General features: G+C 47.2%; 1 protein-coding gene across 2 annotated transcripts in view; it reads right to left on the minus strand.

Moving 5' to 3' along the window:
* LOC110310527 (thiol S-methyltransferase TMT1A) overlaps positions 1-23,123 on the minus strand; it is a 40,831-nt gene extending 17,708 nt beyond the window's left edge. Inside the window, exons 1-2 of one of the 2 annotated variants that reach the window (XM_085831445.1) lie at positions 22,626-23,123; positions 6,680-6,776 (exon numbers count right to left, since the gene is read on the minus strand). In XM_085831445.1, the coding sequence (XP_085687571.1) occupies positions 6,680-6,776; positions 22,626-23,123 (595 nt within the window). Of the gene's footprint in view, positions 1-6,679; positions 6,777-18,768; positions 19,006-22,625 lie in introns of those variants that run through there. The other variant, XM_021183556.2, reaches the window with a different exon arrangement.
* Positions 23,124-26,434: the final 3,311 nt, after the last annotated feature.

Consider the following 26,434-nt stretch of genomic DNA (forward strand, 5'->3'; position numbering starts at 1 on the left):
ACAGGTCTAGAAGAAACTATTGGTGGGCCTTGAGAAACATCAGTAGTGAAAGTCATTGCTGGTTTATCAGACTCTGCAAAATTAATTTCCTCATGTGGGGAAGGCATTATTTCAAGGGGTGGGGCTGAGGGTACTACTTCCTCAGGTGGGGCAAACCCTTGAGAATCTGAAGATTCAAAATTCTCAGCTTCAACATGGTCTTCCCACACATCCCCGTCCCAAGTTATAGGATCCCATTCTTTGCCAATTAGTGCCCTTACTTTAACTGTCGACACATTCTGAGGCTGAGACTTAAATTTTCGCTGTAGTTCAGCCAACCTTACAATGAGGGTTTCAGTTTGATTTTCTGCAACTTGAGCTCTATTGCTGCAAGAGAGAAGATTCTCTTCAAGGACACACTTAGCAACTTTTAGATCGTTTACTTGTGTCTGGAGCCTTTCGATTTTATCACACAACTCCTTCCTTTCATTCATCATTTTTTCCCCAGATACTAAGAGCAGCCAGCCAGTAAAATCATTTTCTGATTTTTTCCCCATCTTGTAGAAAGCTTTGTGCACTGAATCACCTAATTCATTAAGAAAATCAAGGGCATTAGCTTCTTTAAGTTTGAAATATAGTTTCAACCATGGGTCTTCAAAATTCTCTGAGCTCCCAGGAGGGAGAGAATCTGGAGAGGTTTCAGTAGTTGAAAGTGCTGGTGGCTCAACAAGCCAATTCCAATATTTTAAAAGATTCATCCTTGTACTTCTGTTACTCTAGAACCACTCCTGGTACCAAATTCTGTATTAGTCAGGGTTCTCTAGAGTCACAGAACTTATGGATAGTCTCTATATAGTAAAAGAATTTATTGATGACTTACAGTCGGCAGCCCAATTCCCAACAATGGTTCAGTCGCAGCTGTGAATGGAAGTTCAAGGATCTAGCAGTTACTCAGTCTCACACGGCCAGCAGGCGAAGGAGCAAGAGCTAGACTCCCTTCTTCCAATGTCCTTATATTGTCTCCAGCAGAAGGTGTAGCCCAGATTAAAGGTGTGTTCCACCACACCTTTAATCCCAGATGAAAGGTGTAGCCCAGATTAAATCTCCTTAAACTCGGAGATTTAATCTTCTGGAATCCATAGCCACTATGGCTCAAGATCTCCATACCAAGATCCAGATAAGGATCTCCAAGCCTCCAGATAAGGGTCACTGGTGAGCCTTCCAATTCTGGATTGTAGTTCATTCCAAATATAGTCAAGTTGACAACCAAGAATAGCCACTACAATTATATAAACGTCCCTGCCTTAAAGTGACAGTGTAACTTTAGAACTAATTGAAATCACTTGAATATGTGAGCAAGAAGCCTGTGGCTCTAAGAGCTTCGAGTCTCCAGAGGTTCCCGAGCTCAAACCCTTCTTTCTCTATCCCTGTATCAAAGGGTGTGAGACTGCTGTGTGCTTTGATAACCTGTGTCTGCGCCTTTACAGCAGAGAACTCAACTGAATGGGAAAGTCTCCAGGCCTTAACAAATGTGTCACAGGTGGAGGAGTAATTATTTGCTATCAATTATATAAGCTATGGGTTTGGAGAGCTACCTTGGATTTGTATATCACACCGGATGCTGTTCTCTCTCTCTCTCTCTCTCTCTCTCTCTCTCTCTCTCTCTCTCTCTCTCTCTCTCTCTCTCCTCTCTTTCTCTCCTCTCTCCTCTTTCTCCTCTCTCTCTTACTCTAGATGGGTGAGAGTTAAATGAGAAACAAAGCAAAAATACAAAAGAAAAAGAAGAGGAGAAAGAAGAAGGAGGAGAAGGAGAAAGAGAAGGAGAAACCACAAGAGCATATTCATAGTATGGAGAAGGCTGAAGTGGACAGTGGCCTGGCAAGGACTGGGAACTGCGGTGACAGGAGGATGGGAGGCACCTGACTGTTGAGCTTGTGGGTGTTCTACTGCAGACCCCATAAAGTCGAGTGGATAGCTCCAAACCCACAGTCACACAGATGATCCTGACTAAATTCAGTGGCTCTCAAAACAAAATAAGGGAGGTAAAGAGACAGCTCAGCAGGTACCAGCACCTGCCCAACCTGAGTTCAGACCCTCAGAGACACATGGTAGGAGGAGAGACCTGACTCCTTAAAGCAGTCCTCTGACCACTACCCATGTGCTGTTGCATGTGTGTGCCTACATGTGTAACACACACCTGCACACACACACATACACACACAGCCACAGGGGAGTTGCATCACCAGGGCCCAGATGGAAGCAGAGAATGAGTTCTTGGGGCCTGTGTCTGACCTTCACACACATGCAGTGCTATCAACGTACCTACACTAAATAATTTAACAATAACAAGTGTTGTTTTATAAACTACAGCAACAGTCATGAATGTGGGAAGAGGACGTTGTGGGAGAGAGAGAGGGTAATGAATGGAAAAAGATCAGAAGGAGTGTAGTCATGAGAGAAGGCTCCAGGGTTGCGAGCACTCACTGGTCTTGCTGGAACTTGGGTTCGGTTCCCAGGACCCACGTGATGGCTCAACCCAGTAACTCTAGTTCCAGAGGACCCAATACCCTTTTGTGACCTCCAAGGGCACCACAGACATGGTGCACCTACATACATACATTCATACATACAGAAACGCCCATTCATATAAAATTTAAAAGTAGACCTAAAAATCTTTAAGTAAAAATCATTTTTTTAAAACAGTGTGGTTCTCCTTTGGGGTTCTCCAATCGTCTTCCAGATTGACGTGTCCCTCCCTCCATCAGCAGCCACAGAGTCTGGAGTGCCATAGCTAAGGGACATAGTGACTCCTTCCACCTTATCTTACACAGGAAAAAAGGCCAGAACAGGACACTGTGCACTTGCCTGTCTTCCAGCACTTGGGAGGTTGAAGCAAGGGGATCAAGGAGTTAGAGGCCAGCTTGAGCAAGACAGGGAGACTACTTCAAAAGGCAACAGCAACAAGCCTCAGGGTTAGTATTTGCCTACCGTGAGCCGGGTCTCTAGACTGGTCTGGAGTACTGAAAAGAAACACTGTTCTAGCTGTTGGAGAATTAATTCATGATTTCCATAATTTCCATATATCTTAGGATAATCCAGTCTTTTGTGTCCATGTGTGTATGAGTGTACAAATATGCACACACTTCTGCACACACATTTAGTGGTCAGAGGACACCCTAAGGGGGCCACTCCTCACGTGCTGTTCACCCTGGCCTGGAACTCACCAAGTAGGCCAGACTGGCTGACCAGTGAGCCCTGCAGATCTGCCTGGCTCCACCACCCCAGAGCTGGGATTCCAAGAGAGTGCCTCGACAACTTGGCCTTTTTATATGGGTTCTGGGAGCCTAATTTAGGTTCTCGTGCTTATCCACAAAACCCTTGTTGGGATTGTAAAGGCATTACCTTAACTCTATGGACCCATTTGGGGAGAACTGACCTCTGTGGTGAGAGTGTTAGTTTCTTTATAAACTCATTTACATTATGTGAATGTGTTTTTGTTTTGATCCCAGGTGTGAGCAAGCGGCTGCTTCACAGCAGGTGACTATGATTTGTCTCATGCACTAGGAGGGGGGTGATTTTTGCCCAGCCACAGGTAGCTTATATTTGGAATTCTAGGACCTTTTCAGAGGGTATAAATGCCAGAACTCCTAGAGGCAGGGGCACAGCCAAGGAGGCTGCTGATGCCACTGCTGCTTCTGCTTCTGGGTTCTGTTCCTGTGGTTTTCCAAGTGGTCATGAGCTGGGATGAGAGGAAGAAATTGAAGATATCCTGGTGATGATGATCAACACTGCCCCCAAGGACCTCGATGCCCTGATCAGTAGGACATAATCTAGCAGCATCAATGCCTCCTTTTTCCTCTAACCTTATTTCTCTCCTACCTAGTGCTGAGGGGTTTGCAGCAGATAGATACAAGAACCCAGGACAGCAGCCAAAAAGGCATGCCTGAAGACCTCCTTACTATATTAAGTTTTATATGTGTGTGAATGTATATGTATGTATGTATCTATATCTATATCTCTCTATATATACACACATGCATATACATTGCCAATTACTAATCAATGTACATAATAAGTATCATATCCATTCAGGTCATCTGATTATTTCATTAACATTTTGTAATTGTTAATATAAATGCATTTATATCTAAGTACTTATTATTTATTTATTTATTTAGGTTTTTTTTCGAGACAGGGTTTCTCTGTATAGCCCTGGCTGTCCTGGAACTCACTCTGTAGACCAGGCTGGCCTCAAACTCAGAAATCCACCTGCCTCTGCCTCCCAAGTGCTGGGATTAAAGTCATGTGTCACCACTGCCAGGCTTTATTTTCTTTATAATGCCTATAAATGGATTCCCACCCCCTTAAACTTTAGATTCTATGTGTTTGTTCACAGTTTAAAAAGACTGCAGCTTTACATGGGATGAGAAACAATGTGGGACAGGTGTTTGTAGGGCTCAATGATATCAGTATCCTTCGTGGTCTATTCTGCAAGCTGGAGAAAGATCCAGAGCAATTATCACAGCTCTGTGCGTGTTTTATAGGCTTGCTAGTAAATGCAGCTGAGCGAGGTGATTAATGTGCAAGTTGTACAGGCAAAGAACGATGATGGGGCCGGTGAGATGGCTCGGTGGATAATGGCCTGTGCTGTCCCAGGCCTTAATGTGCGGCCTACAGCCAGGGCCAATTCCTGGCTCCCATGGCTCCCATGCAAAGGTGGAAGAAAACAGCTGACTCAGTTGTCTTATGACCTCCATACATTCCTCCTCCAAACACTCTCTCTCTCTCTCTCTCTCTCACACACACACACACACACACATACACACACACAGAGTCACACACAAGTGTACACACACATATACACACAAAAATAAGTTTTTTTTAAAACTTTCTACATATATTTTAAATATATATATAATCATCTTAAACTGCTCATGCTTTGTGAACTAGTAATTGTACTTGGAATATATTCCAAAGAAATAAGCAAGTACAGAATGCAGAGGACACAAAAGCCTTCATGATGGTGCCCTGTCTTAGGAAAAACTTAAGAATCCTGAATGTCCTGAACAGGACACCGCACACCTACAAAACTGTTGTAAAGAGAAATTCCTGCATTTGCGGCCAGACTGGTCTACACAGTGAGTTCCAGGCTAGCCATGGTTGCATGGAGAGACCACCCTGTCTCAAAGAAAAAAACTAAGGAGAATCGTAGATTTATTTTTATTCATCTGACTGTGCTCTGGATTGAGCCCTGGGGCCTTAGGGCATGCCAGACAAGCACATTCAGTCTGAGTCCCGACCCATAAATCTTTTTTTTTTTAGATTTATTTATTTATTATATGTAAGTACACTGTAGCTGTCTTCAGACACTCCAGAAGAGGGAGTCAGATCTCGTTAAGGATGGTTGTGAGCCACCATGTGGTTGCTGGGATTTGAACTCTGGACCTTCGGAAGAGCAGTTGGGTGCTCTTACCTGCTGAGCCATCTCACCAGCCCCCGACCCATAAATCTTGATTGTAATACTGGAAATGATTTCAGATCATCAATAAAAGTGTTTTCTAAATTATTTGTGGGAGACAGTCTGTCCTGCAGCAGAATGACCTGTAAGTATTGTTTAAATTACAAAAGCAGAAACAAAACTTGAAGAATACATACAATTTTTTTTCCTCATTTGTTTTCTAACAAACACCTGAGTCTCTTTCCTTGGCCAAGTCCAGGTCACGTGCTCACTGAGACACTCCCCTGTCCCTTTGGAGATGAAAGTCAGCGCTCCCTCCTGCGTTTCCAGTAATTGAGTTTACGGGAACACTTTCTTCTCTCTGCATTAATCACTGGTGCTCCAGGAACACTAACTTAATGTGTACAGACACGGCGGCTCATCTGCTCATTACCGGGATCTGCTCACCTAGCATGAAGGGGCTTGGTTTCTCTCGTGTGCTTTCTCTCTCTGAGGCAGGATCTTGTGTGACTTCCTCATGCTGGCCTCGAGCTGCCTCTACATGATGATAACCTTGAGGTTCGGACCTTCCTGGGTGCTGGGTTTACAGATGTGATCTGCCCCACTGGTTTATTCCATGTAGAGACTTGAGCCTACCGCTCTGCACATGCTAGGCTAACTCTACCAACCAAGCTACATCCCATCCCTCAAGAAGTAAAAGTTTTCCATCACACCTGACAGCCATGCAAGGAAAATCTATAACACCAAGACACGTGATGCACAGAGCAGAGAGACAGACCATTCTAGCTGACTGTAAGGATGCTAAACTGCTGTTCTAGTCCTCAGTCAGAAACCCAGGAGTCCATTAAGTAGATTCTGTTTGAGGGACTGTGAAGTAATTTTAGATAGACTTAAGGGATGGTGAGATGGCCCAGCAGCCAAAGGCGCTTGCTGCCAAGCCTAATGACCTAGGTTCGATCCCTGGAACCCACATAGCAGAAGAAGAGGAAAACCAACTCTCAGGAGCTGTCCTCCTGAGCTCCACATGCATGCCGTGGAATGTGTGTGTCCGCAGCCACCAGAATACGTAAATGTAAAGAAGTCAGGTGGCCCCTGATGAAATGTGTAAAACTGAATAAAAGGATCGGCAACAACCACCAGTGTCTGACCTAAGAAGTCCCTGCAACTGGGGTTGGGCGTGGGTTGGGATGCTGAGTTCTCTTCCATGCTGGTGTTCCTGCAACCATCAAGGTGGGTACTTACCCACGGGGACAAAGGGGGAGTCTCTCGATTTCCGGAGGAGTCGGGACAGCTGGCCTTCGTCCTCAGCTGCTGACCACTCATCTGAAGACATTTCTCTCTGCCAACAACAGGAGGTCTGTGTGGTTGCTGCCATCATTCCAAGAACCAGTCTGCCCGTGCATTGCCCGCCTTGTGTCAGCCCAACTGAAACAAGCAGCTGTCCCTCCTTCCCTCACACCTTCACTACAGAATCCCATATGGCACGGGGAGTATTAAAATACATGTGGAGAGACAAACTATCCATCAGAGAGTCCTTGAGTGCAACACGCCTGGATTCCCACCCAAACCCTTTCCCAGTGTCTTACACTTGAAGTCACCTGGGCCCTTAGGATTTCTCTCCAGACACAGACCACAGGCTCTCTCTTCCAGTGACAGAGCGAGGCAGGCAAAATAAATAGTGTCTGGTGTACAGGTGAGGGGAGACTAAGACTGCAGGATGTGCAGGGCCTTTTGAATAGTTCAGATATCTACTGAGCCCCGTGTGTGTCCGGCCAGGTCAGACAAAGAGGAGCAGTTGTCAGCCTGGGTTGAAAGAACTCACAAAGACAACTGAGTTGTGACAGGCTTGGTGGCTCTCCAGTTTGTCCATGTAGCCCTAATGCATACAGTACATGGTATTCAAGCACAGTAGCATTGTATGGATGCGATTTCAACAGAAAATCAAACTCAGTGAGAGGCACCATACCTTGTACGTGCTGGAACAGGATCCCAGTGCTTGCTGATTGCCTCCTCCTGGTCTTTGATCTGCACGGGTTTAAGGCTGTCACAGCCCCTGCGATTTCCAGCTAATTGATGATCATAAGAAAGCTGAGAGACAACCCTGAGGGTGTGGCTATCTGGTATTGGCTGAGGGTTCTCATTCCCTGGTAAAGACCCACTAACAGCAGTGCCTTGCCACAACGTTAGCTTTGGAAGATAGTATGTTTTGTTTGTTTGTTTGTTTGTTTGCTTGTTGTTGAGACAGGGTCTCACTGTGTAGCCTTGGCTGTCCTGCACTCACTCCTTAAACCAGGCTGTCCTCGATCTCAGAAATCCACCTGCCTCTGCCTCCCTGGCGCTGGGATAAAAGGAAATCCACCATTGCCGGGCTAGAAGATAATACATTTTTCTAAAGACCTTGGGAAAGAGTGCAATTGTGCAAGCCTGACTGCTCAGGGGTCTCTCGAGGCCTCTGTGGCTGTGATATCCCTGCGGGACACTGAATGGAATGAGGGCACAAGATTACTGAACAGGAAAGCGTCTTTTAAGGCCAAGGCCCAACCCAGCCTATAGGAAGCTGCACAATTCGGACTCTGGGTTACCTGGAACAACACAAGCACATATAAACCAAAGGGTGCTTAACACAGGACAGCTGGGGCTTGTAGTTCAGTAGTGGAATGCGTGCCTCCAGTACATGAAGCCCTAGTACAAAATGAAAAAGCCCCAATGGACAAAGATGATGCTATACAGCAAAAATGTCCTCCAAAAACCAGTAGGCCACATGTGAGGACTAGGGCCAAACATCAGACTTCTCCAGAGCTCTGGGCCTCCTGTTCAGTACAGAGGCACCTGCAGGAGTCCTCACACCTGCAGCCTGCAGGGACACTCAGACCCAGCAGCATCCCTTATAAAGGAGCCCTTGACCAATCAGCAGCAGGATGCGCATCCAGGAAGGCGCTGAGAGCCAGCCCAATGGAGTAGAACTTAGAGCCCTAGGTCTTGAGCAAGCAGGCTTGTCTGTCCTGCCGTGACTGGCTACCCTTGTCTTAAGAGGCCAGTGGAAGTGGCTGTGAACACAGAACCTGCCCTTCACTCAGGCTGTTTTGAGGCAGGGCTTCACTATGTTTCCCTGGATGGCCATACTACCTCTGAGTGCCAGGTTTACATGTGGTGCCATATACCCAGTGCCTTTACTTGCTTATTTATTTGTGTGTGGGCATGTACCTGCTATGATGCATGTGTAGAGAGAGGTCAGAGGATAACTTTTTGAGTTGGCTCTCTCCTTCCACTGTGTGGATCCCAGGTCATCAGGCAGCAAGCACCTTTACCACTGAGCCATCTTGTCTGGCTGGCCTTCAGTTCTTGAACACGAATTTCTTCCTTTCAAGCAACTGTCACCCAAACTGCTCCATGCAGCTCCACTCATTCTTTGAATTATTTTGAATATTTGAAGTTCTTGAACAAGAACTTCTCGAAGTTGGGGTTGGGGTCGATACAAGTGACCCTGCACCCGGGGGGATAGAACTTGAAGTTGGCCCCGGTGCCTCAGCCCACCTCCAGCAGCTTCAGCTTCCCCGAGGGGCCCGAGAACTCCTGCAGATTGCTGAAGAGCTCCTGCTTTAGGCTCGCCATCTTCCAATTGTATATCATGGCGAACTGCTTCAGGAAGAAGGGAAAGCACTTTTTGCATACCCAGCTCCACATGCCTAGAAGGTTCAGCAGAAACATGGGGAACGCCACGATGCAGACCACCAGCCGCATGGCCTGGACGGCAAGCGTCATCTTTGCGAGTAGAGGAGAAAGGGCTATGGCTGTGTCTCTTGGGGAAGCAGACCTCAGGGTCCTGGCCTTACTCCAGAGCCAATCAGGGAGAAAGGAGGCACTGGCTCAGCCAAAAAAAAAAAAAAAAAAAAAAAGTTGCAGAGCCAGGTAATGCCCTGACTCCCACCCGTCCCACCCCACCCCACCACACCCTGCCCCTGGCCAAAAAAAGAGTTTATAAAAAGCTTGTAACTGCAGGAGAAAGAACAGCATGTGTTACCGATGACCCTCGTGGTTCACCAGGGAGGCTCATGCCAATGAGAATCCAGCTGGCATCAGAGGCTGAGAGCAGCTCCATGGGGGACCACACCCTTAACCTCAGGGAATCTGAGACATCAGCTCCAGATGCAGGGGTTAGCCTCGGATTATATCCCAGTACAGCAGGTGGAGTCTGAGCTAGCTCTTAGTAAGATTAAACCATTATGACAACAGGTGAACAGGGAAGGAAAATGTGGTGTATTTACGCAGTGGGGTGTGGGGATTGGTTTGTTTTTACAGCCAATAGAATGAACTTCTGTTGTTGGCAGCTGGAGATGGTCATGGTAAACAGGTTATGGCGAGCTCAGAAAGACAAGAGTTTTCTCTCATTTCCGGTTCTTGGGATTTTTGTATAAAATTACACACACACACACACACCCATGGACACAAAGTTGAAGTAAAACTGTCTAGAGGGAGAAAGGGGACTAAGCAGGGAGAGAAGGGGACTAGGGAGGGCATAGGAAGCACCCATGAGATTGGTGGGTGTCATGGTGATACCGGGTGCACTTCCAATATGTGGACCCAGGGATTGAACTCGAGACCATCAGGTTGGGCAGCAAGCTCTTCGTGCCAGCCCATCAGAGTGTTTTTGTTTGTTTGTTTGTTTTTTGTGTTTTAATAGATGTGGGGTTTTATTTTGTCTAGCATCCAGTCTGGATCCCATATCAGTTGTCACATGGCTACAGTCCTCTTGATCTAAAAGAATATCTTAATTGCTCTTGATTTTCATAACCCTGGTATTTTACCAATGCAGGCGTTTCCCTTTTACAGTACTGGGAATCAAACCTGTGGCCAAGGGCATGCAAGGCAAACACTGATCTTCACAACCATTCCCCAGTTTCCAGGCTGGCTATTTTGTAGGAATTGAGATGTAGTTTCCTCTGGTGCTTTCTCATTAGGCTGAGAGCATACAGAGTTGGAAAACCAACTTACTTTTAGCTGAAACCTGTAACAGAGAGGGGGAGGGGGACCTCACACCAGCTGGCAGAGGAAAACAGAGCTCAGAGCAATTACTGCCATGGCAGGAGGCTGCAGCCCACAGAGCCATTCAAAGCCTAGAACTAGGGGCGGGGGGGGGGGGGGGGGGGGGGCGCGGGGGGACTACAGAGTTGGGGAGACCACTTCTTATAGCTGAAACCTGAGAGAGAGGGGGGAGGGGGAGGGGGAGGAAGCTTTCCAGGAACACTTTGGTGAGAGAGAGAGAAAGTAAAAAGCCTAGTTATTGAACTGGATTACTTACGGTCTCTTTAGAAACTTGGAGATCTCCTGTAGGTCTCTGCATGAAGCGTTCTTCAGCTGGTTCTGTTTCACGTGGATGGTGAAACCATTCTCTGCTACCACTTGTTGGGAACAAAAAAGGGGGCCCTGGGGAAGACGAGGAAGGGGAAGACCCTCACCACGCCTGAGTTCCACCTATTCTCTGGTCAGTCAGGCGTGGGAGGGCTGCTATCTACCTTCCACTCATCTCCGGGTGGGCTTCTAAGCCTCTGACCCAATCTTCATGGGGTGACAAGAGGCAGCCTAACTGGGAGCCCTGGGCTATTTTGCTAAAGTCCCAGGAAGCCCCAGTGCTAATTTTCTAAAGCCACCTGGGGTTATAGGAGAGAGGGATGAGGGAAGAGGTTCCTAACACAGCAGATCTTAACTGGAGCAGAGACTGTCTATGATTTTAGAGCATTATTGTAGAAAGGTGGGGAGAAAAAGAGAATGGAGAGAGAGAGAGAGAGAGAGAGAGAGAGAGAGAGAGAGAGAGAGAGAGAGAGAGGGAGGGAGGGAAAGGGGAAAGGCTAGAAGGAAAAAGAGTGAGAGGGGAGAGAAGACAAAGAGAGAGGGGGTGAGAGTGAGGGCTAAGAAGTAAGAGAATGAGAAGTGAGAGGTAAGAGAGCAAGCAGGGGCTGAACAGCCCTTTTAAATTATGCAGTCTTATCTTAATGTTGCTAGGTAGATGGGGAGGAGTTTAGCCTGAAGGTCAGAAGCTTGGGCCATTGCCTAGGTGACTTTTAGCCATGCCTCTATTGTGGGGACTGTGCGAGGCGATAATTTAGACAGGGGCCAGAGTTCCAGAAGAATAAGGGAACTGGTCCCGTGTCATGTAGGTGAATTATCACCCTTCGGGGTTCAGACCTCAGCTCAACAAGAGACCAGCCTGTAGCCCAATTCCCCACAGAATGCTTGTCCCCACCGAGCATGGGTCCTGCCATCAGGCCATATCCCTTTACCTGTAGGTTTTGTGCAACTAGGGACCCATTTTAGGGCCTTGGGCACTCTAGACAAGTGCAGCATCACTGGCCATGGCTTTGTGCTTTCATCTTCAATTTTTATTAAATTCATTTTGTCTGGTGTGTGTAAAAGCCTTGTCTGCATGAGTTTCTGTGCACCAGTGGGTGTCTGGCAACCACCGTGTCAGTGCTAGGGACTGAATGTGGGTCCTCTGCAAGAACAACACGTGCTCTTCACTGCTAGGCTACAACCTCCAGCCCTAAAAGTGATAGATATATCTTTTTAAAGAGTTATTGAAATTATTTTATGTATATGAGTACACTGTAGCTTTACTGATGATTGTGAGCCATCATGTGGTTACTGGGAATGAAGGTTGCTCGCTCTGGGCTAAAGATTTATTTATTATTATACATAAGTACACTGTAGCTGTCTTCAGACACACCAGAAGAGGGTGTCAGATCTCAACAGATGGTTGTGAACCACCATGTGGTTGCTTGGATTTGAACTCAGGACCTTCAGAAGAGCAGTCAGTGCTCTTAACTGCTGAGCCATCTCTCCAGTCCCAGCAGGTTTCACTCCCTCCAATCCCCAAACCTTCCCTGCTGGCTCATCCAGTCCTCACTTGTGGCTCTCCTCTCAGAATCCCCCTCCTGCTTTTGTATCCCATGGGTGCTTGGTTTTTGTTTTGTTTTGAGACAGGCTCTCACCAGGTAGACCAGACTGGCCTGGGACTTTCAGAAACCTGCCCTTCTCCAGCCTGGGAGTGCTGGGATGGAAGTTGTGCCAACCACAACAGGACACCTGGCCTATGACATTCCTTCTCTTACCCTCGGCGTCACTAACACCAAGACCTCTTTTTCCTCCCTCTTCTTGGGCTCCTTTTTAGTTTCTTAGAAATATCTTAAGTATTCTCAGTCTACTCACTGGCCATGTGATCATTTTAACTTTGGAGTAGGGGCTGTAAGATCTCGCTAGAAGAAGTGCTAGATGCAGTTTCCACTGGAAAGGCCCCGGGGAGTGGATCTGCCCTTTCTGAGTCCTAACACACAGCCCGTCAGCTAAGTTTCTGTACAACTGACCTCAAAATGAATTGCTGGAGCTTCAGCTTCTCTTGGCATGGCAGATTAGTGAGGGCTAGGGAGGGTCCCTGTGTAAACCGAGAAGTGTTTTCTGTCTGTAGTGATTCTGGTGTCCTTGTCTTATACCCTGTCCACTGACTTTGCCCTCTGCCGGAACCCTCAATGGTGTCCTTACACCTCCCTTTCTCTGTTCCTGGTCCCATCCAATTGGGGGGCAGGGTGGGGGTGTTCTCTTCCTGCGATTGTTTAGGACTTCCTTTACCTCCGTGACTGCCCTCGCTTAGCTGCACTGCTCTGGTGTGTTCTTTTTGTGCTCTCGTTTCATCTCTGAATTGATGTTTTTCCTGTTTGCATGATTGAGTACTGAACACCCAGCTTATTCACAAATGCAGTAAGTATTCATTACAAAGCCAGATGATGGGCTGGGGACAGAGGCGATACAGCTTAGTGACAGCACACTCGTTAAATGTGTGTTATGCCTTGTATCCCCCGCAGAAAGACAGAGCAAGACCCCTCTGATGTTTTCTGGGACTGGTGATCGGCAGAGATGGACCTCCCTTTACAGGGGAAGCTTCTAGAAGCTGACGCAGGAATAATGGTTGAGCAAGTGCTGTGGTGCCGGGCATCTGCCTGATGCTTTCCAACGCATTTAATCTCTAAAACCAACTCTGCTTACATGAGATGCTTCTGTGTAAATGAGACACTTTCTGTAAGGCCAGTTGTGCAGGTCAGGAGAGAAGCTGATGCCTCCAAGGTTGGATGTATAGACAGAGCCAAGAGTCAGGCAGAGTTAGCACGTCCACTTTCATCTTCTCCACTTTTTTTTTTTTAAGATTTATCTATTTATTATATGTAAGTATTATATGTATTCAGACACACCAGAAGAGGGCATCAGATCCCTTTACAGATGGTTGTGAGGCCACCATGTGGTTGCTGGGAATTGAACTCAGGACCTCTGTAGGAGCAGTCAGTGCTCTGAACCACTGAGCCATCTCTCCAGCCCCATCTTCTCCACTCAACTAATTTTTTAAAAGCTGTATTTATTTATTTATTTATTTATTTATTTATTTATTTATTTATTTATTTATTGTAAATGAGTATACTATAGCTGTACAGATGGTTGTGAGCCTTCATGTGGTTGTTGGGAATTGAATATTTTAGGACCTCTGCCTGCTCCAGTCAGCTCCTCTCCCTCAGTCCCTGCTCGCTCTGACTCAAAGATTTATTTATTATTATACATAAGTACACTGTAACTGTCTTCAGATGCACCAGAAGAGGGTGTCAGGTCTCATTAAGGGTGGTTGTGAGCCACCATGTAGTTGCTGGGATTTGAACTCAGGACCTTCAGAAGAGCAGTTAGTGCTCTTACCCGCTGAGCTGTCTTCTCCGGTCTTAAGCCCCTCCTTCTTGTATAGGAGAAAACATTGAAAATTATTTATCAGATAAATGACACAAGTTTACCTTATGGCATGGTTGCTTTTATTTTTTTGTAAGATTTATTTTGTCTTTATTTTATGTGTTAAGCCTGTGACTGTCTAGTTCTGCATAGAGGCAGAGTAGCTCTTGCTGCTTGGAGTTGGGGGATAAGCTGGTTTTGGGGAGCTTACTCATGCTCCAAGTTACAGCCTGACCTCAGAGACAGTTGTCCTCTGTCGCGTCTGCTCTTGACCAGCAAGAATGACATGACCACCAGTCCTTCTAACAGCAGTTTATTCAGCAAACTTCAGTCTTCATCTCTCTTCTTTCTCTTCATCTATATCTCCCCTGAACCCTGGGCCTCTCACTCTTATGTACTCTCAGTTCCCATCCACTCACAGCAGGCCACGTCACCTCACCAGGTATGCAGCTTCAGCTAATCAGGGCAGCAGGGGCATATCTCCACCAAAATGGCTTCTCCAGTAACCTGGTACACCTGCGCAGCTCTCACGATGGTTGTGGCTTATTTTCAGGTGTATGAGGAAGTCAGGTGCAAGTCATAAGACTTAGCTGCAGTCCCTGGCGCCTTCTTGGGACTGCTGCTACACCCGCTCCTCACAGTCCTCCACTGGCCCAAAAGGCTCTGCCAGTGTCATCCAAGGCAACCGCAGGTCACTGAAACCTGAAGCTGCTGGAATGGGGTCCTGACCAGGAATGGTGCCTGAGAAATCTTGGTGTGATATGTGGTTGCTTCCAATTTGACAGCAGTAGAAAAGCTAAAGGGACAGAGGAGCAGAGATGGGTCCCAGGGGACTGTTCAGAGTGAAATGGGGGTTGGGGGTATATCAGTTGCTGGGGGCTCCTGAGAGGTTACACGGGAAAGCTGGGATAGCCTTGGAAAGTTGGGAGCTGGGATAGCCTTGGAAAGTTGGGAGCTGGGATGGCCTTGGAAAGTTGGGAGCTGGGATGGCCTTGGAAAGTTGGGAGCTGGGATGGCCTTGGAAAGTTGGGAGCTGGGATAGCCTTGGAAAGTTGGGAGCTGGGATAGCCTTGGGAAGTTGGGAGCTGGGATAGCCTTGGAAATCCTTGCAAAGAAGCTTTTCATCCTTTCTTCAGAGATGAGTCTGGCTTTGAAATTCTCAAATCACTGTGTGGCATAAAGAAAGAAGAGACAGAAGGTATCTGTACCCTAGGCTAGCCTCAAAGTTGCCATTCTCCTGCCTCTGCTTCCTGAATACTTCCTGTGGCACCATGCCAAGCCTACAGGCAGTTGAACGTGGAAACCTGTATTATCAGCTGTTAGAGGCGTGGGGTGAAAGGGTCTGTCCACGGAGAAAGCAGACATCAGGGCCATGAACTGCTTAAAGACTGGGAAGGCGCAACCTGACAGAAGACTCTCCTAAGATTTGGGGATGCTTTTAGGTTGTCTTGCTCTATATCCCAGCCTAGCTTTAAACTGCCTACTGTAGCCTGAACTGACCTCAGAGCAGCCATCTTTTCTCCCTCTGCCTCCGGTGTTCTAACATTTTAGGACCATGCTGCCTAGTAAGCTGGCCTTTGTTGTTTGTTACACTTCTAGGAGTGATACATTTTGACCAGTGACTTTTGTAGTTTATACACAAATTCCAGGATAAGCCTCCAACTTCTCAAACACTTCCCTTTAAAAGAAACACATTATGTTGCTTAGCCCCTGTTGTTATTATTTTTAAACAGGTTGAAGAGTCAGGCTCAGTGGCCAGTCTTGGTCCTTTGCTCTTGGTCACCAGGACCTGTTCTGGCTGTTCTCTGGCTGGGGTGGAGCTGTTAGCTCAATAGTTCATTAAGGAATTTCTATGATTCATTACTGCAGCCTGGGTTGATTTTAAACCCAGGGATTAAGTGAATAGCCTTCTCTTGCTTTTGTTGGTATCTGCATGTGGAGACTCAGTGTACTGTCAGTGCCATTAACTGACTACCAGGTAGGTAGGATCATATGTTCTGGCATCTATGCATTTTCTTCAGTGATTACTGAAGAGACAACTTCTTCATAGCTTATTCAAGAGCAGAACACATAGTAGGTACTCAATATTAAGCATCAGTTAAGGAAAAAATAAACCAGGGGTATACATCAGTCAAGAGTGCTTGCCTCTCAGGGTTGGGCAGGGGAGGGTGGGGATTTAGCTCAGAGGTAGAGCACTTGGCTAACAAGCACAAGGCTCTGGATTCAGTCCTCAGCTAATAAAAAAAAAAGTGCTTCCTTCATGCACTAGGCCCAGGTTCAACCCCAGCACCCCAAGAAAAATTCTAGATGTGTCTGTGTGTCTGTGTATCTGCGTGTTTGTGTGTCTGTGACTGTGCGTGAGCGTGCACACACATATTTGCATATGCACACTCACTGTTCATGGTGAGGCAGTCCTGCGATCCCAACACTCATATAGCTGCAGCAAGAGGATCAAGAGGATCAAGGCCAGCCTGGGATACATGGTAAGACCCTTAGCATTTTTTTGGTTTTTTTTTTTTTTTTTTTTTTCGAGACAGGGTTTCTCTGTATAGCCCTGGCTGTCCTGGAACTCACTTTGTAGACCAGGCTGGCCTCGAACTCAGAAATCCACCTGCCTCTGCCTCCCGAGTGCTGGGATTAAAGGCGTGCGCCACCACGCCCGGCCCCTTAGCATTTTTTAAACATATTGCTTCATTGTTTTGTTCTTTCACTTGAACTAATCCTGGATGGACCGTAGTGGCACATGACTTTGATCAGCACACAGGAGGCAGAGACAGGTGGATCTCTATGAGTTTGAGGCCAGCCAAGGCATCATGGTGAGACCCTGTATCAAAACAAAGCCCCTGTACAAAATTTTTAATCTAGGATTGGGGCCTGGTTCAATAGTGTAGTCTTGCATAGCATGCTCTCAGCCCTGGATTCAGTCCCTAGCATGGCACTTCTAAGAGGGGGTGGGGGAGAAAGCAAAGATTGAAAGATCTTCCCCAAGGTAGGTAGGATCATATGTTCTGGCCACACACTCACACCCCACTCTGATCCTTCCAAAATGGCTAAGATCTACTAACTCTGTGTGTCATTTGGATGCTAAATGTCTCCCTGCAGGCTAGTAGGGCTGAGCATTTGGCTCACAGCTAGCTGCTCTGGAATGCTGTGGGACTTTAGTGGCCTTGGTGTGGAGAAATTGAGTCACTTGAGATTGTATAGTCTGGTCCCACTTCTGTCCTGGTCTCAGTCTGGTCTCAGACTCCTGACTGTGATACAATGTAACTAGCTGCTTCCCACTCCTGCAAGGTAGTTCCCCTCCCAGATCAGATGGAATGTATCCTTCAAACTGTAAGCCAAAGCAAAGCCTTCCCCTTTCAGTCCTCACTTGTCACAGATTTGATTACAGCATCAAGAAACATCCCTCATCCATTGTCCATACATCTTGGCTGTAGAAAAACACATCTCTACACTCAAATACCTTAATCTTCGAAGTGGGAGTTTCCTTCTCAGAGACACTAAGACACAAATGCAGCCAAGCAGGCAGATATAGAAACCATTTATTTTCATTTATTAAATGAATATGAATTTATTGATCAACATTTAAAATAGAACTTCTGCAAAATCATCTTGAAAAATATACATTTGTTTAGATACATACATACAAATGCAGCTGAAACCTGTGGGACAACCCAGACTTGCTCTCTGTACGAACACAATGGTATCCATGGTTTTGTTTCAGGACCAGTGGAATTTTTTTTCTTCTTCAATACAGGGTTTCTTTGTGTAGCCCTGGCTGTCCTGGAATTTGATCTGTAGATCAGGCTGTACTCAAGGATATCCACCTACCTCTGACTCCTGAGAGATGGAACTGAGGCTGTGCCACCACCCACTCAGGACCAGTGATATTTGACCAGGAGAATCCCTGCCACCAGTCCTTGCTAACTACCCTCATGGATTACTTTTAGGGTTCCCCACGTACTGTACCCATTTCCCTAACTGTAGTGGCCTTCCACTGCCTATGGTAATTATATTCAGCAAAGTATGTGCTAGATAAGCTGGGAAATTAAACAGAGAATTCCCATCTGTTCTGTGCAGTTCTGTGATGATGCTGCTGTGTCAAGTGCACTTATACAAGCTGTGGCGTGCAGGACAGTGCAGCAGCCATTGGCAAAACCCTGAGTCGAAGGACGGAGAGCCACTGGACAGAGCACAGGTGGCCTCCGAAGCAGACTAGTAACACCAGGATAGCAAGTGGGTTCTGATTCCTTTTTACCAGGATGGGGGAGGGAAGGAGGTGTTCCTGTGTTAGTCAGTCGTGGATTTTCCATCCCACTGGGATTTATTTATTCGGTTTGCAAGCTGTAAGTTTCCCCCACTGCTTCCTTTTCAAAGGCCTATGAGAGACCTTTGGTCCCTTTGGAGGGAGAGTTCAAAGCTGCTCTGATTTGGTTTTGATTCGGTAAGAAACAAGATAGAAAATGGCTAAACAGAAACCTGTAGGGATGAATTTGATTTTCACCTCTTCCAGTTAGATTTTACATCTAAAACAGAAGCCTGGAACCAGCGCAGAGCAGACCGGAATCTCCCACCACCTATTTCACAGCATAGCCATAGATGTGGGGCTGCACCAAGGTCAAGGGGAGTGGGGCCTGGATGTGCTGCAGGTTCAGCTTGGAGAAGCTGGCCTGCTCTATGGTCTTCCAGCTCTCTCTCGTCAGATTGCATCCGTCAAAAGCAAGGAACCAGACCCGAGCCAGGACCTGCTGCCAGAAGTAATTCCAGGTAGACCGTTCATCTGCCACATGGTCTATGAAGTAAAAAGCCCCTCCCTGAGAAGAAAAACAAACACACATTTTAAGGATACTGGCTTTGGGAAATCCACTTTACAAAATGCCTCAAGATCCAAATTCCAGTGGCTGGAGGCTGACTTTGAGAAGACACAAGTAGGTTAAAATGGAGTAAGGTGTTATCCTGGTTACATCGTTTCAATTTCTGTCACATTTTATACAGAGCTAGCTGGGCATGATAGCACATGCCCGGATTCTCCACACCATGGAGGCTAAGGGAAGATGACCTTAAGTTAGAGGCCAGCCTGGCCACAGTGGGACACCGTATTAAACTTTTTAAAAGGAGCTGCCAACCTACATGTAGTTTTGTTGTCATAAAGAATTCCTGATTACTGAAACTGAAAGCAAAGCCCTGAGTGTGAGCTCTTTCTCCTCTCTGCATATCACCCATATTCCTTCATCCTTCTACTCTCTCCATATCTCTCCATCCCTCCACTCTCAACAGTGTTATTTGTAGCAGAACAAACCTGTAATCCCAGCACACAGGTAACAGGGCAGGGGCGCTGCTGTAAACTGGAGGCCAGCCTGGGTTACTGCAGTTAGTTCAGAGCCAGTCTGGGTTACGCAGACCCTGTCTCAAGGCAAACAATGTTGCTTTTTAAGTTTTATTTCCTGGGCCAGTTTTGCTTTCTTTTTGATACAGGGTTTCACCGTGCCATTGTAACTTGTTATGGGCCTGACTGGCCTTAAAAACATATATTTATGGGCTGGTGAGATGGCTCAGTGGTTAAGAGCACTGACTACTCTTCCAAAGGTCCTGAGTTCAAATCCCAGCAACCACATGGTGGCTCACAATATGACGACCTCTTCCGGTGTGTGTGAAGACAGCTACAGTGTACTTACATGTAATAATAAATAGATCTTTGGGAAGGTGGGGGAGGGGAAGCAGAGGGAGCTCTGAGTGGGTGTCAAGATTTGGAAATCTGTATAGCTAAAAACACAGGGTGCATGAGACAGCTGAGGAGATATAACATGGAACGAGAGCTGAGGAAGGGACCCTCAGTGTCTAGGGAGCAAAGAGGTGGAAATGTTGAAGAGCCTGACCTTGGTGGAGTGTGGTGGTGCATGGGATTTGAACTTGAGACCTGAGGAAGAGCAGTCAGTGGCTTACAACCACCTGTAATGAGATCTGATGCCCTCTTGTGGTGTGTCTGAAGACAGCTACAGTGTACTTATGTATACTAATAAATAAATCTTTGGGCAGGAGGGAGCAGGGACTGAGTGAGCAGGCCGAATGGAGCAAGTAGGCTCTCCAGTCATCTCTCCAGCCCTGGCTGTATATTTCTTGTCGTCTTTGAATCTGCAACCTCCTTCCAAAATCGTAAACCTCTGCTTCAGGAGACTGTGGTGAAGGTTAACTGCAGCTCTCATCACACCCTGGCTCTATGAGGCTAAGGGAGACAGCCCAGGGCATCATCTGGGTGATCAGCAGTCGCTTAAAGAAGCACCTGGCAAAGCCCCAGTTGCCTGGCAGAGGAGGAAGGGATCCAGGTTGGGCCCCAAGAATCTGTCCCTTCCTTAATTTTGGTTTGCTTTATTGTGTTTTAAAGATTGGGTTTGGGGGGACTTGCTGTGTAGTCCAGGGTGGACTCTGACTTGAGACTCCTCCTGTTTGTTCCCCTCCCCCAGCACCAAGACTCTGGGTGTTTGCCCCACTCCAGGTGTGGCTATGGGTGTGGCTATGGGTGTGTCCACCCCAGGCTGGGCTAAAGATCTTTACCTACTAGTTGTTAACTGGTCTGTCATTTCACTGGAGAGACAGTGCTAAGCCTTCGATGCCTCTGAGACTTTCTTCCCAGGAGACTACAAGGGATGTGTGTGTGTGTGTGCATGTGTGTTAGAGAGAGTGAGGGGTGTGAGTGTGTGTGTGTGGAGGTATGAGTATGTATGGGAGTATATGTGTATGCGTATGAGTGTGTGTGTGTGCCTGTGTGTGTGTGTATGTGCCTGTGTGTGTGTGTGCGTGTGTGTGAAAGAGAGTAAGGGGTATGAGTGTGTGTGTGAGAGAGTATATGTATGTATGTGAGAGAGTGTGAGTGTGTATGACAGTGTGTGAGTGTGCATGTGTGCATGCATGACTGTATGTATGTGGGAGTGTGCATATGTGTCAGTGTCACATCCCTACAAGTTCTCAAATCAATAAGCTGAAATGTTAAGATTCTCACACTTCAAGTTCAGCTTTGTTCAAAACAAACCCATTTAACCTGATAATGACAAGTACAAAGAATTGCTTCAGACTATTAGAAAGGCTCGAAGTGGCTGTTGCTCTTGGCTGCACAGAGTTCAGCTCCCTGGCTGTACCCCCTGTTCCTACCTTTGTCGTGAACAGGTTAACATTATTTCCTCCACACCTTTCTCTAGCCTGGAGAGATCAGTCCTCTTGAAAGCTTTGTTTGTCTGTTTCTTTCTGTTGGGTGGATTTTTTTTTTACAGTTTTCATTTGTTTTTATTTCTGATAAGATTTTACTATATAATTCAGGCTGGCCTTGATCTCTGTGTATAGCCCAGGCTTGCCTTCCCATCCTTCTCACCCTCTGAGATCCTGAGACTGTCGGTGGGTTTCTATGTGTGGTCTGCCACACATATAACTTTATAAAGGTTACAGAATTCCTGACTGTGATGAGTTCCCATCCACACACGGTCTCTTTCCAGTTTGCAGTACTGCAAAAGCTCCTTTAATGAGCATCCATGGTGGCTGAAGAGATGGCTCAGTGGTTAAGAGCACTGACTGCTCTTCCAGAGGTCCTGAGTTCAAATGCCAGCAACCACATGGTGTCTCACAACTATCTGTAATGCTCTCCAATACCCTCTTCTGATGTGTCTGAGGAGAGATACAGTGTACTCATTTAAATAAAACAAATCTTTAGAGAGAGAGAAAGAGAGAGAGAGAGAGAGAGAGCACTCTTGGGTGGACATGGTTTACATATGTGTAGCTATAGATGAATCTCTAATATAGTACATTCACTTGATGTTTTGATGTTTCTCAATGAGCCTTCCAAACCCCTTCCTGTATGAGGAGGTCCTTACAAGATCAGCCCTCTCTGCCCCTAGCACTATAGACTGTGAATCTCTGAGACTGTCTTAAAGCAAACAGGGCCTTACAGTCTGTCTCATGATTGTCTGCTTTCGTTTATATTCTGGTTCCTGCCCAGTTGCTCATCTTTTTCTCTGACCCATTTCAAAACACAGAACCGGGTGTATCCTTAGTGACCTGTAAATTTTGCTTGTTTTATTTTGGAGACATGGTCTCTGAGCATCGCTGGCTGACCGGGTCCTCACTATGTAGAGCAGTCTGGCCTCGAGCTTCCAGAGATCCACCTGCCTCTGCCTCCCAGTGCCAGCCAAGACTTGGAAGGTTTTTTGTTTGTTTGAATGAGTGGTATGACCCCTCAGCTGTTTCTGGGAGCTTCTGTTACCAAGGCTCTTCCCCCTGCGGCAGTTTAGAACTTTCTAGATTCTGATTTGTCAGCCCTTACTCTCTTTTGCAAAATTCCTCTGGAGTCATTTGGTTTTTCTGGCTTAGAATCCACCCGAAACTGATAGATAGGAGCACCCTCACTCATGATAGCTGCAGCTAGCCAGTCCTCACTCCTGCCACTCACCGGCTTCAGCACTCGGCACACCTCGCGCAGAATCTTCTCCTGGTTGTTCACCGAGCACAGCACCAGGGTGCAGACCACCACGTCCACAGAGCCATCGGTCACCTGGTGCATGTCCTCCCCGGCTGCCACCACGAAGCGCTCGAACTGCAGCTGCCGGTTCTCTGCGACGCTCTTGAACAAGAACTTCTCGAAGTTGGGGTTGGGGTCGATACAAGTGACCCTGCACCCGGGGGGATAGAACTTGAAGTTGGCCCCGGTGCCGCAGCCCACCTCCAGCAGCGTCAGCTTCCCCGAGGGGCCCGCGAACTCCTGCAGATTGCTGAAGAGCTCCTGCTTTAGGCTCGCCATCTTCCAATTGTATATCATGGCGAACTGCTTCAGGAAGAAGGGAAAGCACTTTTTGCATACCCAGCTCCACATGCCTAGAAGGTTCAGCAGAAACATGGGAAACGCCACGATGCAGACCACCAGCCGCATGGCCTGGACAGCAAGCGTCATCTTTGCGAGTAGAGGAGAAAGGGCTATGGCTGAGAGTGTCTCTTGGGGAAGCAGACCTCAGGGTCCTGGCCTCACTCCAGCACCAATCAGGGAGAAAGGAGGCACTGGCTCAGCAAAAAAAAAATCACAGAGCCAGGTAATGCCCTGACTCCCACCCGCCCCACCACACCCTGCCCCTGGCAAAAAAAAAAAAAAAAAAAAAAAAAAAAAAAAGAGTTTATAGAGAGCTTGTAACTGCAAGAGAAAGAACAGCATCTGTTACTGATGACCCTCGTGGGTCTCATTGGAGGCTCATGCCAATGAGAATCCAGCTGCCATCAGAGACTGAAAGCAGCTCCGAAGGGGACGACACCCTTAAACTCGGAATCTGAGACATCAGCTCCAGATGTTGGGGTTAGCCTCGGATTGTATCCCGGTACAGCAGGTAGAGTCTGAGCTAGCTCTTAGTAAGATAAAACCATTAATGACAACACGTGACAAGCAAGGAAAATGTGGTGTATTTATACAGTAGGGTGTGGGGGTTGGTTTGTTTTTACAGCCAATAGAATGAAATTCTGTTGTTGGCAGCTGGAGATGGTCATGTTAAACAGGTTATGGCGAGCTCAGAAAGACAAGAGTTTTCTCTCATTTCCGGTTCTTGGGATTTTTGTATAAAATCACACACACACACACACACACACACACAGACAGACAAACAGACACACACACACACGTATGGACACAAAGTTGAAGTAAAGCTATCTAGAGGGAGAAAAGGGGACTAGACATAGAAGCAGTACACGTGTGTGGACTCTTGAAAACAGGCTGAGGTAATGAGCTAGCTGCGGTCAGCTGACTGGCATTGGGGCACTCCTTAGTGCTGGCTGTTTTGTGTGATGAGAACTCTCTCCCTCAGCCTTGACCTAGGATCTCCATCCTCTGTATGAGTGAGAGACAAGAACTTGGGACTCATTTGTTTATTGTGTGTTCCTGTGTGTGCCACAGGGCAAACAGTGGGGGTCTGAGAACAGTGGGTCTCAGGACTCGAACTGAAGCCACTGAGCAATCTTGCCTGGTTGGGAATCATACTGGACTCCTGTTTTCTTTCCCTAGTCATTGGGTGGCCAAAGGCTATAGCTTCAGTTCTGTAGAAGTCCAGCTGCATGCTCCAAGATGTTCTGTCTTCTACCAAAACAGCTGGGGTACTTCTTTTCCACAGTGCCTCTAGAACTATAATGTGTGTTTTACCATTTTGGTAGAAGCAGACAGAATGGTATCCATCTTGGTTCTTCCTTCAGGCCTGGGGACCAGTGTGGAGGTTCTGACAGGTGCTGGCGAGAGGACATCCAGTTCATAAGCCAGACGATCTGGGTGTGATCCTCAGAAACTGTGAACGGTGGACAGAGAGAACCACTCCACTGGGTGGTCCCCTGACTTCCACACATGTGCCAAACATCACACACAATAATAATAATACATTTTAAAAGAATACCAAAAGCCACCGCGGATACACATTCCAGTGACGTGCTCCAGGATTAGAGAATATCATCCTTGGGGCAGGCTGTGTGTGCAGCAGACCCCTCGAAAAACACACTGGCCTTTGCCAGCTCGGAACTTGAGCCACACTTTACTGTAATTGTGCCAGAGCAGGGATCTGCTGGCTTATCGCCAGTATTTCAAAACTCCCCACAAATGTGTTTATCTTCTTTCTGGTTTCCTGGTAAACTGATGCAGGTCTGTTTCGGGGAAAGCTAGAGAGATGATTACAATATGTTTGTTTATGTGTAGATGTATATGTACATACATGTGTTACATGTGTTTATATGCATATATATACACATACATACACACATATGGAAGGGGTGTGTGTGTGTGTGTGTGTGTGTATGATGTACATGTTGGAAGGAGGTCTTGGGATGTGAGATAATGCAAGTAAAGAAAGAAGTAGGCCACCAGGCCAGAGCTCCCTGCTGTATGCTTCAAGTTCAAGTCTAGCCTTTTTTCCTTCTGGGCTGCCCCGACTTCCAGTTCTAGGGCCACCAGAACTGGGTGACCAGAGCCTGAGATCCGTGGCTTAGCCTATGCTGTCACCACTTGAACAGTTGACAGACACAGCAATCAAGTGTCACTACTCTGCATTTGCCAATCAGATGCCACCACTGAGCCCCTTAAGCTCAGGATCTCTCCGTCCCCATTGACTCCAGGGAGGCTGGCAGCTCACCGCATCCTTCTCAGACTAAAGAGAGCGCTATCAGGTCTCCTGAAGTGGCCAGGCCTACCTGGATGTGGGCATTTCCTCCTCCCTGATAAAGGGAGTGGCTATACTGGGGGGGGGGGGGGTGATTGAAGTCTCTATCTTCCTTATCCTCTGGCTGCCTGCCTCCCTCCATGGCAGGCTCCCAGTCTGAAGGCTGCTGCCAGTTGAGGCTAGATTACTCCAGATGTCGGATGCCTTGTACGCTGCAGGCTGTTTGGCAGCATCCCCATATCGATAGTTGAGTTACCTCCCACTCCCAACAGGGCAAACAAAAATGCCCCCCTATAATACCAGGTTAGCTTTTCCCCGAGGGAACAAAGTGCCTGTCATTTCCTGAAAGCCCACAGGGGCAGCCAGACTGCGAACCTTTGGAGAACTGAACAGCAAAGGCCCCAAAGCTTTGGGTTGTCACTTCTGCAGCTGGAGAGCAGCTGGAAGGAGCCAGGAATGTGGGGCACGTGAGGTGGATGGGAGAGTGGCTGAACCAACGTGTGCTCAGGAGAAGATGCTCACAAGACAAGATATCTGCTCAACTGTGAGAATTAAATTTGTCAGAGACACTAAGACCCTGAAGCTGGGCCCAGGCAGTGGTAAGGACAGGGGCTTTGCTTTGGTGTCTTTTGATGACCATGAAGGTGGACAAGAAACCTCTGGAAGTCAGGCCTGTGGCTGGCCACAGCTGGGAAGTGCTGCCTCTATTGTAGCTGAAGCAGCTTTGGAAACTGAAGTGGTTGTCCTTGGAGCTGGGTTTGAGGTGATAACAACTTTGGCCGTGTGGTTTTGGAGGAATGGTTTAGTAACAATGGAGGCTGAGAAATAGGCAACTATGTTAACTTCGGGAACTTCAACAATTGTAACTTGAGATTTGGGACCCGCAAAGACAGGAATCTATGGCGGGAAACAGCCCTGTGGTGTGGAGGCCAGGAATTTATACTGCTCCAGACCCCAGTGACCAGCTGCTCTCTCCCAGGAGAAACACCTCAGCTGTGGCTACTGCTGATGGGTTGGAAGGGAGGTAGATGCAAGAACCTAGGACAGCAGCCAAAAAGGCATGCCCGCAGACCTCCTTACTATA

Source organism: Mus caroli, unplaced genomic scaffold, assembly GCF_978045245.1.
Source record: "Mus caroli unplaced genomic scaffold, Mus_caroli_1 scaffold_16, whole genome shotgun sequence".
NCBI lineage: Eukaryota > Metazoa > Chordata > Mammalia > Rodentia > Muridae > Mus > Mus caroli.